We start from the raw sequence: 17,095 nt of genomic DNA, 5'->3' as shown, positions 1-17,095 counted from the left end.
CCACAGCCTGTTGCTATGGTTTGTGAGGACGCCACTCTTGTAAACCTTTAGAATAAACAGGTTTTTAGACTGCAACTTTATTTAAAAACTTCTGAAAAAGATTTACACAAAGACAACGTGGAAATTTCTTGGAGGAGAGAACTGCAGCTCCAGGCGGCCATCTTGGCTCACTTTTTCTTCTTGAACCTGCCGGACAGAACAGAGTGTCAGCCGCCTTAACTCTGTTTCAAGTCTATGTGGGACTCTCAGAGAAAGAGAAGGTAAAACTTACCTGGAGCTGCCAGGACGCTTCCTGTCTAAACCAAGACGCTTCCTGTCTGTGAAGGACGGTCTGTAACGAGACAGACAGGTGAGACAGGCAGACAGACCGGTGTATAGACAGACAGACAGACAGACAGGTGTACAGACCGACTCACCCAGCTCTGTAGTGTTTCAGAGCCTTGCTGCTAGTGTTGGTCAGCTCTTTGTCAAACACAGACTTCTTGCCTCCTTTTCCTGCTTTCGGATTGGCTGCTGCACGGAGACAGTTCAGTTTAGTAGACTGTTTACAGCGTAGCATATCTGTGTACTGATGTAGTATTTCTGACCTGTACTCGGCTTCTCGTCCTCCACCATCGCTCTCGCTCTCTTTGGTCGTCTCTCTCTCTTGGCCGCCCGCTCAGCGAACATCTGAGCCTTCAGGATCTCGAACTGAGCGCGCTCCTCAGACTGACAGACAGACACCAAAGATCATCGATTGTGAAGCAGAGCTCTCACTCGGACTTTAACAACTTATAGCAGCTTAACTTCAGTTTGATGTGAAGTCGTTCTGACACTAAAACTAAACTCAGTCGACCGTAATGAGACGTTTTCTCGTGATGTTTCATCCTGTGCTGCATTCAGGTAAAATGGGAGAAAAAGACACTAGAGACAGAAAGACTACAACAGACTGTATGTATCTTCTGTTTTAAGTAAAAACAGATTGTACCAGACAAGTTCCTAAGTCATAGTGTAACTCCCACACTACCAACTAAGCAACAGTCAGGTGTTCTGATATAGCAGCTGAGGCTGGGGAAAATCACATCCAGCACCTGGACAATCAGCACTGGCGCCCCCAGGGGTGTGTGCTCCCCTCCCTCTACAAACTGTCAAACTCCTGAAGTTTGCAGACAACACAACGATCATCTGCCTCATCCAGGAAGGTAACGAGTCTGCATACAGTTGAACAGCGGGACCTCTGGTGCGGTCAGAACAACCTGGAGCTGAACACGCTCAGAACCGTGGACAGTGGACTTCAGGAGGAGCCCCCAACACTGAACTGAACTCTGTGTCTGCTGTGGAAACCCTCAGGTTTCTGGGATCCACAATCTCCCATGACCTAAAGTGGGCGTCCAACATAGAATCCATTATCAAGAAGGCCCAGCTGAGGATGTACTTCCTGTTCCAGCTCAGGAAGTCCAAGCTGCCTCAGGAGCTGCTGATCCAGGTCTACTCTGCAATAATCCAGTCTGTCCTCTGCACATCCATCTTGTCTGGTTTGGATCAGCCACCAAATGGGACAGAACAGACTACAGCGGACAGTCAGGACTGCAGGAAGAATCACTGGCGCCGACCTGCTGCCCTCCATTCAGGACTTATTCATGTCCAGAGGCAGGAAACGGGTAGGAAACATCACTGCAGATCCATCACACCCTGGACACACCCTGTCCCCTCTGGGGGGCGCTACAGAGCACTGTATGCCAAAACAACCAGACACAGGAACAGTTTCTATCCACGGGCCATCTGATGAACACTAACACCAGTCAGTGTCAGGAACAACCCCTGTGACACAAACATCATCTGTACCTGTAAATTATATATTCGCATTGTTTAAACAATGTAAAAATCATCAAATCTACACACGCTGTTTACACTGTCATATCCACCTACCTCATATATATAAAGCAACCTGTTACAATAATCATATTCATTTTAGCACCATTTGCACTATTGTCTTACTGTCTACAAATGTTAGTTGTTGTTTATATACAGATGTGGGACAAATTAAAGGAAAAATCTGAATAAAAGAGGAGAAACATATCAAAAGCTATACTCAGGTGTGTCTGATCTCAGTGAGACGAGCTGGTTAAATAAAGGCTGGATATACAGTGGTGTGAAAAGGTGTTTACCCCCTTCCTGATTTCTTATTTTTTTGTCACACTTAAATGTTTCAGATCACTGAATGGCTGATGAAGAACAAAATGAAGACTTTGGAGTGGCCTAGTCAAAGTCCTGACCTGAATCCTATTGAGATGCTGTGGCATGACCTTAAAAAGGCAGTTCATGCTCGAAAACCCTCCAATGTGGCTGAATTACAACAATTCTGCAAAGATGAGTGGGCCGAAATTCCTCCACAGCGCTGTAAAAGACTCACGGCAAGTTATCACAAATGCTTGACTGCAGTTGTTGCTGCTAAGGGTGGAGCAACCAGTTATTAGGTTTAGGGGGGCAAACTAATTTGTTTGATGATCTGAAACATTAAAGTGTGACAAACATGCAAAAAAATAAGAAATCAGGAAGGGGGCAAACACTTTTTCACACCACTGTATAACTGAGGGAGCAGCTGGTGGAGGAGGCGCTCGTCCTCCAGCAGAGCTCCTCAGACTCCAGCAGCCCTGAAGCTGCTCTGGAGGCTCGTGGAGGCCGGACTCCACCCCGACACACTTCATGCTGTCAGCTGTCGCCCATATACTTTTTTATATATTTATAGCTGTACATAGTAGTTTAATGTTTACCTCGTCGAGCTCGTTGTGCTTGTTTTTAGTTGTATGTATGTATGTACATTGACAGCAATGAAAAACCGTAGTCAAACAATTCGTTGTTTATGTACACACACCGGGCCAATAAAGCGGATGATTTGTATGAACACTGAAACAGATCCTTCAAAGTGTTTCTAATGGAAGTGATGGAGGACAAAGTCCATAGTCGTCCTTCTGTGTCAAAATATATTCTAAACTTTATCTAAAGTTAATATAGACTTATAGAACAAACAGTCTGAGCTAAACACATCATGTAAGGGCAGTAACAAATAAACGCAGTGTAACTCTGGAAGATCTCCACATGATGTCAACTCAGCCTGTTGAAGCTTCATTTTAACTTCAGATAAACATTTTGACACAGAAGGACGACTATGGACTTTGTCCTCATCACTTCCATTAGAAACATGTTCCGATATTTTAATGTCCAGTATGAACGATTACAGCAAAACAAAACTGTTTCAGCGTTCATGAGCACACCTGGCTGATGCTTTCAGACTTGAAACACTGTGAACTCGTCCTTTAAACAGACTCAACTGTATGCTGATGGTGTTTTTATAACCCACAACATCCCTTTAAATTTTCAATAAAACAACTGAAACACTTTCAGCCTGTTGTGATGAAATATGATCTGACTGCTGCTGAACCTAATAAATAAATGTTTTCTCAACTGTTTGATGTTCTCTTATCATTAACATTAGTTCCTCACGTGCTGAACTAACTGCGGCCTCCACCAAACTTCATACTAATTATTATCAAACTTTAGAAACCCCGAGGGAACAGAGAGCACGTGTTATTACACACCGTCACTCGTCTACAAACTGACCCGATCACATGTGAGACACCTTAAGACTCAGCAGGTCACACTGATTAATTATTGATTGATTGATCGGTTTAGTTATTACCGTCAGCTCCTTCTTCCCGCCGTCTTTCAGGAACTTTTCTCTCCTCTTCTTCCCTCTCAGAGCAAGATCGAACTCCTGCAGAGCCTTCGACACTGACGAAGAGGAGGACGAGTGAAAATACAGTCTGCAGTACTGCAGAGAACGCAGCAGTAGTGTGTTTATTAGTACTCACTGCGGCTCTGTTTCCTCTCCTGTTGAGTCTGAAACCAGACTCTCTGTGATTGACAGGAGGAGGCGGGGCCATCGAGACGCTTCTGAGCCACACTCAACTACACACACAGAAACACACACACATTATATTAAATATTCATAATTAAGCATTTTTACAATATAATCTAAGTAGTAACTATGTAGACTGTAATTTAAGGTAAGTTCATTTACATCACAAGCATGTCTCAAAGGACTTTACAGAGATCAACAATGGGTTTCAGTGGAGTGCTAAACCCAAAATCCAGTGAGCATATTCACCTTTTCATATTTTTTGGAATATGGTAATTGAGTACTAACTGTACTATATTATTACGTGAATAAGTATAAAAATGTTCCCGAAATGTTTTTCCTCATCCTGTTTTCAAATGTTTCTTTAATCTTTTTAACGTGATCATTAGACAGAAAGAGCTGTCAATCAATCTGTCAATCCTGTCCGGGCCGGGCGACGCTTCCCGTGCTGAGTCAAACTAAGCCGCAGGCTCCATTCTCTTCCGTCAATTCCTTTAAGTTTCAGCTTTGCAACCGCACTCCCCCCCGGACGCAAAGACTTTGGTTTCCCGGACGCTGCCCGCGGGTCTCTAAATAAAATTAAAGGTCGAGGGCTGAGCCCATTAGGTCATCATCATTTCTCATATACATTGGACCATCTGAACCCCGCAAGGGCAAAGATGAATCTGAAGCTGAGATGGGTGACCGCGACCAACTGTCTGCTTTTATTGGATGCGAAGACGGCCCCATGGACATAGAGGACTTCTTTTTCTGTTTGTCTCAGTCCTGTTTATGTTCTGAACACCAGTCTGAATTATTTACACTGCCGGATGTTTTAGCAAGTCAAAGGCACAAAGTACGAGAGTCACGTACAATACTTTACTGAATGTCACCCCCCCCCTCAGCTGTTCCTATCAAATAAAAGGCAAAAAGCCCAAAAAATTATTTTTAAAAAAGCATGATAGTCAAAGACACGAGTCATATGTACGAGACTCAAATGTACGAGAGTCAAAGGCCCGATGAGACGTCCACAGTCTTCTTGTACGTTTGACTTTTTCTCAAAGTACCAGGTATTTCCTACCAATTCATTGTTCATCTTTTGCACTGATGATTCAACCAGGAGAGTTTCTGCTTTGTATGCAAATGTGAGAATTCTTGATTCTGATTGGCTGGCAGCTGTGTGACAGTTTAACCAGAGACCCGAGGACACCAGGTGTTTGTTGTTCTACATTATTAGCGCAGTGTAGGTAACCACGGCGGTGTACAGGTGTACCTTGGCCTCAGACGCAGCCAGCTCTCTCTCCTCTCTCTCCAGCTTCATCACAGCTTCGATGTCTTTCTCCAGTTTAGAGATCAGATCTCTGAACTTCAGGATGACCTCTAGGCGAGACACACACACACAAACAGGTAGAGAGAGAGTTACGTCACAACACACCTGTAGAAAACTACAACAGGTAACATCTTTTTCCTTTCTGTTCAAAATCACCAGAAAACATCAGTTCAGTGTAGCCACTCAGATTCCAGACCCATCAGCTCTGTCTAATAACTGGATACACTGCCCTCTCTCAGAGCTCATACACTCAGACCACCTGTCTGTCTCTCTCAGGTGTGCATACCTGGCGGCAGGACTCGAGCCTTCACGCTGCTCTTGGCCGACTTCACCACCTCCTTCAGCATCTTCCTCTCAGACTCTCCAACCAGAGACACCGAGCGTCCCGAGCGACCGGCTCTCGCCGTCCGGCCGACACGGTGAACGTAGTGCTTCACTGTGGACGGCATGGTGAAGTTTATCACCTGAGAACCAGACGGGCAGAGACAGAGGCATGTCTTATAGGATCTGTCAGAAAACCTGCTGGGTTTGGCAAAACTCAAATCTGACTCTTGTGGATTTACAATAAAACACAGGGATTAATAAAAAAAATAATCTTTTTTTCCATATTCCCCATCTACAACTTGTAAAACAAGTTACAGAGGAGGCCCCCACATTCGCCCTTGAGGCCTGCTAAACAAATAACACAATATGTAAAATTATGAGATTGCAGCACCACCCCACACGTAAGCACGGCTGCTGTTCTCTAACGCAGCCATCGAGTTGTAAAAGGGCTTTAACCTACACTTTATTTAAATACTCGAGACCAATGGGGTTTTAAGGGAAGATGCTTTTGAACAGCATTTCTATTGCTAGTTTGCTTTTACGTAAATTCAATGCTGTTTTCAATCTATAAAATAAAACTGACACTTTCTTTTTTGCAAGGTTTGACTCAGTTTTTAGTATAATCAACCATCTAATTAACTTTTCAGTGCGTATGTTTATTTATCTTATTATAACATCAAACAAAACAATGTTTTTAAGTAAGCGTCTCATCACTTAACAGAAAAAACTAAACAAACAGCACCAACATTAAAGGCCAATAAGTGCATTTTCTTAACAAAAAGAATCATGATTGTATGGCCATAGTGATGTTTGAGTATGTGACATTTTGCACGTAAAACTTTATTAGTTAGAACAACACGAGTTGTCCTCCACACCCGAACCTCCTCCTCCTTCGGCACACGAATAAAACGACTTTCACCGACATGGCAGCCTAAGTCTGGACCTGGAGCTCAACGGCTGTTTTATTTTATCTTATCTTTTATTTTCTTAATAAGTTTTCCGTTCCTCGCCTAAAGCCCGTTCACAATTTAACCTTTTCCCAGCAAGTCTTTAATGCCTCAGTAGTAAACTGGAGAGTTGTTTCTTTTCACTTTAATCTTTTGTAACTTTACCACTAAGCCTCGTGATTTTTGCAACGTTATTTTTCCTTTTAAAGTTACTCAAGCCTAGCTGAAGAAGTTAGTGTAGCCAGAGATATTTTATTCGACAAGCCGTGACATCACAGGCCCTACAAAAGCCTCTCTGAAAGAAGCCTGGACATCAACGTCTGTGCTGTGACACACCAAAGGTTAGAACCGAAGAAACTTCGAATCCTGCATCTCCCAGAGAACAGTGCCAGCAGCGCCTTGGCCCAGACCTTCAGCCCTGAGAGAGACCGCCAGACCGGCCAGGAGACCTCATCAGCGGTGACCAACTCACGGAGTCACCTGGGAGCGGCCTCCGGTAGACGCGGCGGCAACTTCCTCTGCACGCCACGTCGGGAAGCTGGCAGAAACGCCTCGTCATTGCCAGCGCTTCCAAACAGTAGGTTAACCGCGGTTCTGCTGTGATAAAGTTGATATATAATTCCTCTTTAGATAAGATAATTGCCCTAGTGTTACGTTAGTGTCTCAGAGTTGTTTGTACAATTAGCTCTCATTCCTCACTTCACTATAGCCAGTGAGTTCAGGTTTATTTCATCACTCAACATCATTTCATCTGTTGTGTTTGTTATTTTCTTTATACCTTATTAATCCTTCAGTTATTAGACATTTAGCTATAAATAAATGTCCCCATTTCATCAGTAAGAAGTTTTCGGATTTCTTTGAACAAGAATTCAATCCTTCTTAGATACTGATCCACTTAATGATCTGAGTTTAATTACTTCAATTAATTAACTTTATTAAATTCAGTTTTCCTGATTATATCGGGTGGTGCCCCAACGAGTGAACTAAAGTGTAATTATCTGATTAACGTAGTTGATTCTCCTACAATGTCTTGCCACCACTACAGAATCACTAGGTAACTGCTAAAGGATGATAAGGTTGCCTGACGTTCACTGCGGTTAGTTATTGGTTGATTAATGGTTTACAGTCTAATAATGTGTGTTTGTATTGATTACTGACGGTGGCTGATCAGGCTAATTATCAGCTAATTGTACTCAGTTTCTAACGGCAGCATGTTGTCCTTTGTGTGCGTGTTTTTAAACTACTTTCCTAATTAAACACGATGTGCTCGATGGTGTTTGACTCTCGTTGCCCTTCAGCTTCCCTTTCTAACATGTATTCACCCAGAAAAAAGCCATATTTCTCTGTATAATATAACCTCCTCTTCCTGTCAGCTGCTGTGTGTCGGCAGTGTATTTACAGATTTGGGATTTTATTTGTTTAATTTTCAGATACATTTTCAACAGACATGAATAACCATAATTCTAACCACATCATCAACATCAGTCACGAGCTAAACACTACAATTTGTCAAAAGAACTCATTTTATTGTGGACCCACTCAAATGACCACCTGTGGGTCCTGTAACTCCATGGTAACGCTATCGTACCTCTACGGTAACTTAATGGTAACTGTGGTAACGTTATTGTAACTCACTGTTTTGACTCCGTCGATGTCCAGACCTCTGGCTGCTACATCTGTTGCCACCAAGATATCAATCTGTTCATCTTTAAAACGCCTGGAGAACAAAAAGAACGAGGTAAACAAGGAGAACAAAAACGACAAATACATATTTCGAATTATTAGGAGCAGTTAGTTTTATGTGTGTGTACCTGAGGTTCTCCAGTCTCTGGTTCTGTGTGTGTGTGTGTACCTGAGGTTCTCCAGTCTCTGTTACTGTGTGTGTACCTGAGGTTCTCCAGTCTCTGTTACTGTGTGTGTACCTGAGGTTCTCCAGTCTCTGTTACTGTGTGTGTACCTGAGGTTCTCCAGTCTCTGTTACTGTGTGTGTGTGTGTACCTGAGGTTCTCCAGTCTCTGTTACTGTGTGTGTACCTGAGGTTCTCCAGTCTCTGGTTCTGTGTGTGTGTGTGTACCTGAGGTTCTCCAGTCTCTGTTACTGTGTGTGTACCTGAGGTTCTCCAGTCTCTGGTTCTGTGTGTGTGTGTGTACCTGAGGTTCTCCAGTCTCTGTTACTGTGTGTGTACCTGAGGTTCTCCAGTCTCTGGTTCTGTGTGTGTACCTGAGGTTCTCCAGTCTCTGTTACTGTGTGTGTACCTGAGGTTCTCCAGTCTCTGGTTCTGTGTGTGTGTGTGTACCTGAGGTTCTCCAGTCTCTGGTTCTGTGTGTGTGTGTGTACCTGAGGTTCTCCAGTCTCTGTTACTGTGTGTGTACCTGAGGTTCTCCAGTCTCTGGTTCTGTGTGTGTGTGTGTACCTGAGGTTCTCCAGTCTCTGTTACTGTGTGTGTACCTGAGGTTCTCCAGTCTCTGTTACTGTGTGTGTGTGTGTACCTGAGGTTCTCCAGTCTCTGTTACTGTGTGTGTACCTGAGGTTCTCCAGTCTCTGTTTCTGTGTGTGTGTGTGTGTACTGAGGTTCTCCAGTCTCTGTTACTGTGTGTGTACCTGAGGTTCTCCAGTCTCTGTTACTGTGTGTGTGTGTGTACCTGAGGTTCTCCAGTCTCTGTTACTGTGTGTGTACCTGAGGTTCTCCAGTCTCTGGTTGTGTGTGTGTGTGTGTACCTGAGGTTCTCCAGTCTCTGTTACTGTGTGTGTACCTGAGGTTCTCCAGTCTCTGGTTCTGTGTGTGTGTGTACCTGAGGTTCTCCAGTCTCTGTTACTGTGTGTGTACCTGAGGTTCTCCAGTCTCTGTTACTGTGTGTCTGTGTGTGTGTGTACCTGAGGTTCTCCAGTCTCTGTTCTCCAGTCTCTGTTTGTGTGTGTGTGTGTGTGTACCTGAGGTTCTCCAGTCTCTGTTACTGTGTGTGTACCTGAGGTTCTCCAGTCTCTCTGTTGTGTGTGTGTGTGTGTGTGTACCTGAGGTTCTCCAGTCTCTGTTACTGTGTGTGTACCTGTGTGTGTGTGTGTGTACCTGAGGTTCTCCAGTCTCTGTTACTGTGTGTGTGTGTGTGTGTGTACCTGAGGTTCTCCAGTCTCTGTTACTGTGTGTGTAGTCTCTGAGTGTGTACTGAGGTTCTCCAGTCTCTGTTACTGTGTGTGTGTGTGTGGTGTCTCTGTTACTGTGTGTGTACCTGAGGTTCTCCAGTCTCTGGTTCTGTGTGTACCTGAGGTTCTCCAGTCTCTGTTACTGTGTGTGTACCTGAGGTTCTCCAGTCTCTGGTTCTGTGTGTGTGTGTGTGTACCTGAGGTTCTCCAGTCTCTGGTTCTGTGTGTGTGTGTGTACCTGAGGTTCTCCAGTCTCTGTTACTGTGTGTGTGTGTACCTGAGGTTCTCCAGTCTCTGGTTCTGTGTGTGTGTGTGTACCTGAGGTTCTCCAGTCTCTGTTACTGTGTGTGTACCTGAGGTTCTCCAGTCTCTGTTACTGTGTGTGTGTGTACCTGAGGTTCTCCAGTCTCTGTTACTGTGTGTGTACCTGAGGTTCTCCAGTCTCTGTTACTGTGTGTGTGTGTGTGTACCTGAGGTTCTCCAGTCTCTGTTACTGTGTGTGTCTGTGTGTGTGTGTGTACCTGAGGTTCTCCAGTCTCTGTTACTGTGTGTGTACCTGAGGTTCTCCAGTCTCTGTTACTGTGTGTGTACCTGAGGTTCTCCAGTCTCTGTTACTGTGTGTGTACCTGAGGTTCTCCAGTCTCTGTTACTGTGTGTGTGTGTGTGTGTGAGGTTCTCCAGTCTCTGTTACTGTGTTGTGTGTACTGAGGTTCTCCAGTCTCTGTTACTGTGTGTGTGTGTGTGTGTGAGGTTCTCCAGTCTCTGTTACTGTGTGTGTGTGTGTGAGGTTCTCCAGTCTCTGTTACTGTGTGTGTGTGTGTACCTGAGGTTCTCCAGTCTCTGTTACTGTACCTGAGGTTCTCCAGTCTGTGTGTGTGTGTGTGTACCTGAGGTTCTCCAGTCTCTGTGTTACTGAGTGTGTCTGTGTGTGTGTGTGTGTACCTGAGGTTCTCCAGTCTCTGTTACTGTGTGTGTGTGTGTGTGTGTGTACCTGAGGTTCTCCAGTCTCTGTTACTGTGTGTGTACCTGAGGTTCTCCAGTCTCTGTTACTGTGTGTGTACCTGAGGTTCTCCAGTCTCTGTTACTGTGTGTGTGTGTACCTGAGGTTCTCCAGTCTCTGTTACTGTGTGTGTGTGTGTGTACCTGAGGTTCTCCAGTCTCTGTTACTGTGTGTGTGTGTGTGTGTACCTGAGGTTCTCCAGTCTCTGTTACTGTGTGTGTGTGTGTGTGTGTACCTGAGGTTCTCCAGTCTCTGTTACTGTGTGTGTGTGGGTTCTCCAGTCTCTGGTTCTATGTGTGTGTACTTGAGGTTCTCCAGTCTCTGGTTCTGTGTGCGTACCTGAGGTTCTCCAGTCTCTGTTACTGTGTGTGTGTGTGTGTGTGTGTGTGTGTGTGTACCTGAGGTTCTCCAGTCTCTGTTACTATGTGTGTGTACTTGAGGTTCTCCAGTCTCTGGTTCTGTGTGCGTACCTGAGGTTCTCCAGTCTCTGGTTCTGGCTCAGTTCTCCGTGCAGTTCTCCAACGTTCAGTCCCATCAGTCCCAGCAGGATGTGCAGTCTGTGAGCCTGTTTCCTCGTCTGAGTGAAACACATCACGTGATCCTGGAACGTCCGAGTCAGCAGAGCTAACACAACACACAACAGCCAGTGTTGGTACTGCAGCATAAGTAGTCCGTTATTAGTACGTTATTAGTACGTTATTAGTACTGGCACTGCAGTGGTACTGCAGTATTATCAGTACCTACCGGCCACCACGGCCTCTCTGTCTCCCTCTCTGTTTGGTCGGATTCGGACGAACTCTTGTCGCAGAAACGGAGCCACGTCAGTGTTGCTGTTAACGAAGATTCTGATTGGTTGCTTCAACGAGACTGCCGCCAGGTCCTTTACCTGGAGACAGAAGTCACATGACCCACAGTGAAACACCTGGAGACACAGGTCACATGAGAAACACTGAAACACCTGGAGACAGAAGTCACATGACCCACAGTGAAACACCTGGAGACACAGGTCACATGAGAAACACTGAAACACCTGGAGACAGAAGTCACATGACCCACAGTGAAACACCTGGAGACACAGGTCACATGAGAAACACTGAAACACCTGGAGACAGAAGTCACATGACCCACAGTGAAACACCTGGAGACACAGGTCACATGAGAAACACTGAAACACCTGGAGACAGAAGTCACATGACCCACACTGAAACACCTGGAGACACAGGTCACATGACCCACACTGAAACACCTGGAGACACAGGTCACATGACACAGGTATGTGCGTATACCTCCTCTGTCATGGTGGCGGAGAACAACATGGTCTGTCTGTTGTAAGAACACAACCTGATGATCTCCTTCATCTGTTCCTCAAAGTACTCGTCCAACATCCTAAGAAACAAACAGAGACACAAAATAGAACCAAACAGGTGAGTTTCCCCGGCTGTGTTTATTGGCAGCTTGTAGTTTTTCTGTGACGCCTCCTCCTCAAATACAGGTGTTTACCTGTCAGCCTCGTCCAGGATCAGGATCTCGATGTGAGTCAGCTCAAAGCTCGGCGTGTTGTGAAGGTGATCGATCAGTCGGCCAGGTGTAGCTATCAGAACGTCTGGCCCCGCCCTCAACGCCACCTCCTGAGACTTCAGGTCCAACCCACCTGGAGACACGAGACAGATTAGCTGAGGTCCAGAGTCAGACTGAGTCCAGAGTCCAGCATGTTTCTACTATATTCTACATTTTTACAAACACAGACAGTAAACAGTCAGTAAGCAGTCATACCAACAGCCAGGCAGGTGGTGATGGAGGTGAACTGGGCGAGCTGACGGGCCACGGAGTGAACCTGGATCCCCAACTCCCTGGTAGGAACCAGAACCAAGACCCGGGTCACCTGGGACGCCCTGGGCTTATAAACCAAACGCTCCAACACAGGCAACATGAAGGCTGCCGTCTTCCCTGAGGAGAAGAGAGGAATTATTTAATTAATCTACCTGGTTCCAGTATTTTAAATTGGTCCCAGTATGATGAACTGGTCCCAGTATATCAGTGTTACCTGTCCCAGTAGCAGCGCAGGCGCACAGGTCTTTGCCCAGCAGGCCGACAGGAACACAGGCCTTCTGGATGGGAGTCGGCTGCTTGAAGCCCAGAGCCGTGATGGCCTGCAGGAACACAACAGGAGGTTACAAACAACAACCAATCCAGGGCCCCTCCTGGAGCTGGGGCTGGGGCTGGGAGGGGGGCCCACTGGGGAGCACTTGGTGGCGGGGCCTTCAGGTTCAGCCCAAAAAAGCAACATAGAAACAGCGGCATGAGGGCCAACCAGCTGCAAGGGCAGGAACAGATCTCAGGTTTGCTGGAGCAGGTGTAGTGATACTCACCATCAGTCAGCTGAACTCCAGTCATTTTCCTTCTGATTTAAGAGACACTCAAAAGGTCAGAGGTCGTGGTTACCTTCAGGATGGGTCGGGACAGGTTCATGTCATCAAAGGTCAGCTGATCATTGTACTGAGAGGCATCTTCATAGAACGACTCTGGAGCCTGAAAACACACACACACTGTTACCATGGTAACCCCGTACAAACTGTGCATGAACCTGCATCGTCATCAACTCTTCTTCCTCACCTCCTCTCCCGCCTTCCTCTTCCTCCGCCGTCGTTCTTTGTCTCTCAGGGTGTCTGACAGGAAACAGGAAGTCAGTCCACAGAAGTCAACAAAACAAAAACACTGAAGTCATACCGTGAAAATGTTTTACATGTTAAAGTTTAGTCTTTATTAAGTTTTCTGTTCAGAGATGCAGTTTGTTTTATTTTCATTTTCACTTAGTTTACTGAGTCTCTTGTTATTTAAACATCAGAATCCATCAAAATAATTTAAATGTTTCTGCTTCCTGTCAGAAATCAAAATAAAAGCCTCTGCTGGACTCACCTGATTTGGTCAGAATCTCCTCATCACCCGAGTCAAACTCATCTTCATCTTCTTCATCCTCCTCCTCCACCTCATCATCATCACCTCCATCAGCCTCTCCTGCATGAGGCTTCACATCCTCCTCTTCATCATGTTCATCCTCCTGGTTCGTCCCTGCAAAACCTTCAGCAGCGTCGCTCTCAGCTGATTTCTCCTGCAGATCAAAACAAACTCCACCTTGAACACAGGAAGTAGAACCTGACCAGACAGGAAGTAGAAAGTTAAAGTGGACTCACCTCAGCTTTCCTCTTCTTCCTGACTTTCTCTATTTTCTGGTCCAGAGTAGTCGCAGTTCTCTGCAGACACAGAACACAGTTAAAAAAACACTGCAGGAGAAAGTCAGAGAACCAAAAAACTTCAGAGAACCAAACCACTGCAGGAGAACGTCAGAGAACTAAAAAACTTCAGGAGAACGTCAGAGAACTAAAAAACTTCAGGAGAACTTCAGAGAACTAAAAAACTTCAGGAGAACTTCAGAGAACCAAAACACTGCAGGAGAACGTCAGAGAACCAAAACACTGCAGGAGAACCTTCAGAGAACCAAAAAACTTCAGGAGAACTTCAGAGAACCAAAAAACTTCAGGAGAACGTCAGAGAACCAAAACACTGCAGGAGAACGGCAGAGAACTAAAACACTGCAGGAGAACGGCAGAGAACTAAAACACTGCAGGAGAACGGCAGAGAACCAAAACACTGCAGGAGAACGTCAGAGAACTAAAACACTGCAGGAGAACGGCAGAGAACTAAAACACTGCAGGAGAACGTTCGAGAACCAAAACACTGCAGGAGAACCTTCAGAGAACCAAAACACTTCAGGAGAACTTCAGAGAACCAAAAAACTTCAGGAGAACGTCAGAGAACCAAAACACTGCAGGAGAACGTCAGAGAACCAAAACACTGCAGGAGAACGTTCGAGAACCAAAACACTGCAGGAGAACGTCCGAGAACCAAACCACTGCAGGAGAACGTCAGAGAACCAAAACACTGCAGGAGAACGTCAGAGAACTAAAACACTGCAGGAGAACGTCAGAGAACCAAAACACTGCAGGAGAACGTCCGAGAACCAAACCACTGCAGGAGAACGTCAGAGAACTAAAACACTGCAGGAGAACGTTCGAGAACCAAAACACTGCAGGAGAATGTTCGAGAACCAAAACACTGCAGGAGAACGTCAGAGAACTAAAACACTGCAGGAGAACGGCAGAGAACTAAAACACTGCAGGAGAACGGCAGAGAACCAAAACACTGCAGGAGAACGTCAGAGAACTAAAACACTGCAGGAGAACGTTCGAGAACCAAAACACTGCAGGAGAACGTTCGAGAACCAAAACACTGCAGGAGAACGTCCGAGAACCAAACCACTGCAGGAGAACGTCAGAGAACTAAAACACTGCAGGAGAACGTTCGAGAACCAAAACACTGCAGGAGAATGTTCGAGAACCAAAAAACTTCAGGAGAACGTCAGAGAACCAAAACACTGCAGGAGAACGTCCGAGAACCAAACCGCTGCAGGAGAACGTCAGAGAACTAAAACACTGCAGGAGAACGTCAGAGAACCAAAACACTCCTGCGTCATTCCGTGTCAAATCAGATGCTATTTGAGACAAACAAATAAGTTCTGTAAAATATTTTGGCAGAATTTAGAGAACTGCAAGTTTTTTTGCACCATCTAAGGCCGGAAGCCATTTTTAGGGTCAATATCTTCAGAGTGTTACAGACTTCATGCAGACTTCGTGCTCACTTATTGCTCACATACGAAACTAAAACAATTAATATCAGCGAGCTGCTGCAAGTTCACAAACCAGCAAGTTACAAGCCCCGAAGCTTCAATACGGCTCCATCCGTCCAACTAACTAACCAGCCAGCCAACTAACCAGCCAACCAACTAACCAGCCAACTAACCAGCTAACTAAGCAACCATCACACTGCAGTGGAAACAGGGTTCTGCTGCAGGTTCTGCTGAGTTCTACCTTGTTCTTGAGCTGTTTCATGATGTCGGCCATCACCCAGTCGTCGTCATGGTTCAGCCCGTCTCTCTCTCCAAACTCAAAGTCGGTGTTAAAGTCTCTCGCCCCCCGACTCCCAAACTTCTTCTTCCTGTTCAGGACGATGGGCTCGTCCTGAAACACACACACAAGAATTAATAAACAACAACAACAACACCACACACCAGCCCCCCCAGCTTACAGGTAGCAGATCTGGGGTTTGGAGGACTGAATATACTGACCGTGACGCGGGTTAGGGGAGAGTTTTATGAACATCCTGTAATGTTGTTCTGTGGCAGATCTGTCAAATATAACTTTATTTAAACCTCCACGTGACGCTTTAATCACAGTAACATGAAATTAAAAACAGTTTATATTTTAGATCACTGATGTCAGATCAGCTCTTTGTGTCAGCAGATATATAACAATATACTAAACATCAGATTATTGTGCATTTTGTTATTGATCCCCTCAGACTGCCGTCCTGATAATTATGTCATTTTATATTTCGGAAACAATTCAGTGAGAAATGTTGTCGACTGTTTATTTCTAATCCTATAATGTGATTGTGTGAATACAGACTTACAGGTAAAGCTCTTCCTCGTGGTTTTCACAGAGGAGGGCGAACAGGAGGCTGGTTCTCTGTTCACTTTATAACTTTATGGACTCTGTTTGTAAAAACCGGGTGAATTTGTTCGTTTACTTAAAGAGTTAAAAACCTTCTGGATCAAACTGCGGTTAATCTGCTGTTTTGCAGCCGGGCTCTGGTTCACCTCCGCCTGGCAGTGTCGTTTCTCCGGGGAGAGTTTCTGCTGTGTGGCCGGAGAGACTCACCTCCTGGTCGGACTCGGTGTCGGGTTCCTCGGGGCTCTCCTCCTCGTCCCGGATCGTCCCGATCAGACCCAGCTGCTCCAACATGGCGGACTGCGCTCCGGTACCGGAACACCGGACGCTAGACGGACTGTGGACCGGTTCTAAACGGGTTCTGTAAAGGTCTTCTGCCGCTTTCTCTTCACACGTGTATTGACGGTAACAGGAAGTGGGAGCGGTGTGCTTCCGGTTTACGGACCTTTAAAAAAACAACAACTTTATTTACACAGTTGAAGTTACAACAGCGCCATCCAGCACAGGGAAACAATGCATACAGAGAAAGAGACGAACAGAAACTAAACTTCAGATTGAATTCATTACGTAAAGCTCCAGTTTCCACAGCTTCACTTTGTGCTGTACAGTGTGTCCAGCAATTTAAGTAGGACATGAAGACTGTAAGGTGTGTATATGGATTTGTTCTAATAAAGAAATAAGATTAATAACATACATTGACAGATATTAATCAGCAAAAAACAAACAAATAAAATAAATTCTATTTTGAGTTGAGTATCTAATTTTCTGTTTAAAAAAAGATGAAGGTCACTGAAGGTTCAAAAAGATGCGTTGTCATTTCATCTTTGTGGTGGTAGAAGGAAAGAAGAGGGTCAACATTTATCACATTTTACAGTAATTAATTCATTAACATTAATTAACACCTGTGCAATA

The 17,095-nt window shown here is 45.2% G+C and overlaps 2 protein-coding genes across 3 annotated transcripts in view; one reads left to right on the top strand and one right to left on the bottom strand.

Annotated features, from left to right (window-relative positions):
* LOC122869295 (potassium voltage-gated channel subfamily KQT member 2) overlaps positions 1-2,250 on the top strand; it is a 37,954-nt gene extending 35,704 nt beyond the window's left edge. Inside the window, exon 20 of the mRNA XM_044182136.1 lies at positions 2,193-2,250. The gene's annotated coding sequence lies outside the window, so the exon portion shown is untranslated. The remainder of the gene's footprint in view (positions 1-2,192) is intronic.
* ddx27 (DEAD (Asp-Glu-Ala-Asp) box polypeptide 27) lies at positions 62-16,639 on the bottom strand. Of its 2 annotated transcripts, none has more exons than XM_044182169.1 (21): positions 16,394-16,639; positions 15,545-15,694; positions 13,811-13,870; positions 13,536-13,728; positions 13,233-13,285; positions 13,062-13,148; positions 12,664-12,769; positions 12,393-12,566; positions 12,120-12,270; positions 11,906-12,005; positions 11,364-11,505; positions 11,090-11,243; positions 8,114-8,195; positions 5,494-5,671; positions 5,151-5,257; positions 3,852-3,948; positions 3,680-3,771; positions 588-708; positions 417-510; positions 272-331; positions 62-186 (listed from the first exon to the last, which is right to left on the bottom strand). In XM_044182169.1, exons 1-21 carry the CDS (start codon positions 16,475-16,477, stop codon positions 168-170), a joined length of 2,304 nt encoding a protein of 767 aa, XP_044038104.1. In that variant the 5' UTR covers positions 16,478-16,639; the 3' UTR covers positions 62-167. The 2 variants fall into 2 exon arrangements, with proteins under 2 accessions (XP_044038104.1, XP_044038093.1); XM_044182158.1 differs by having other exon boundaries at positions 417-513; positions 16,394-16,637.
* Positions 16,640-17,095: the final 456 nt, after the last annotated feature.

This window comes from Siniperca chuatsi, linkage group LG2 (assembly GCF_020085105.1).
Source record: "Siniperca chuatsi isolate FFG_IHB_CAS linkage group LG2, ASM2008510v1, whole genome shotgun sequence".
NCBI classification, from domain to species: Eukaryota; Metazoa; Chordata; class Actinopteri; order Centrarchiformes; family Sinipercidae; genus Siniperca; species Siniperca chuatsi.
The sequence above is the reverse complement of the archived record's forward strand: the minus strand, read 5'-3'. Positions and strand labels throughout refer to the sequence as shown.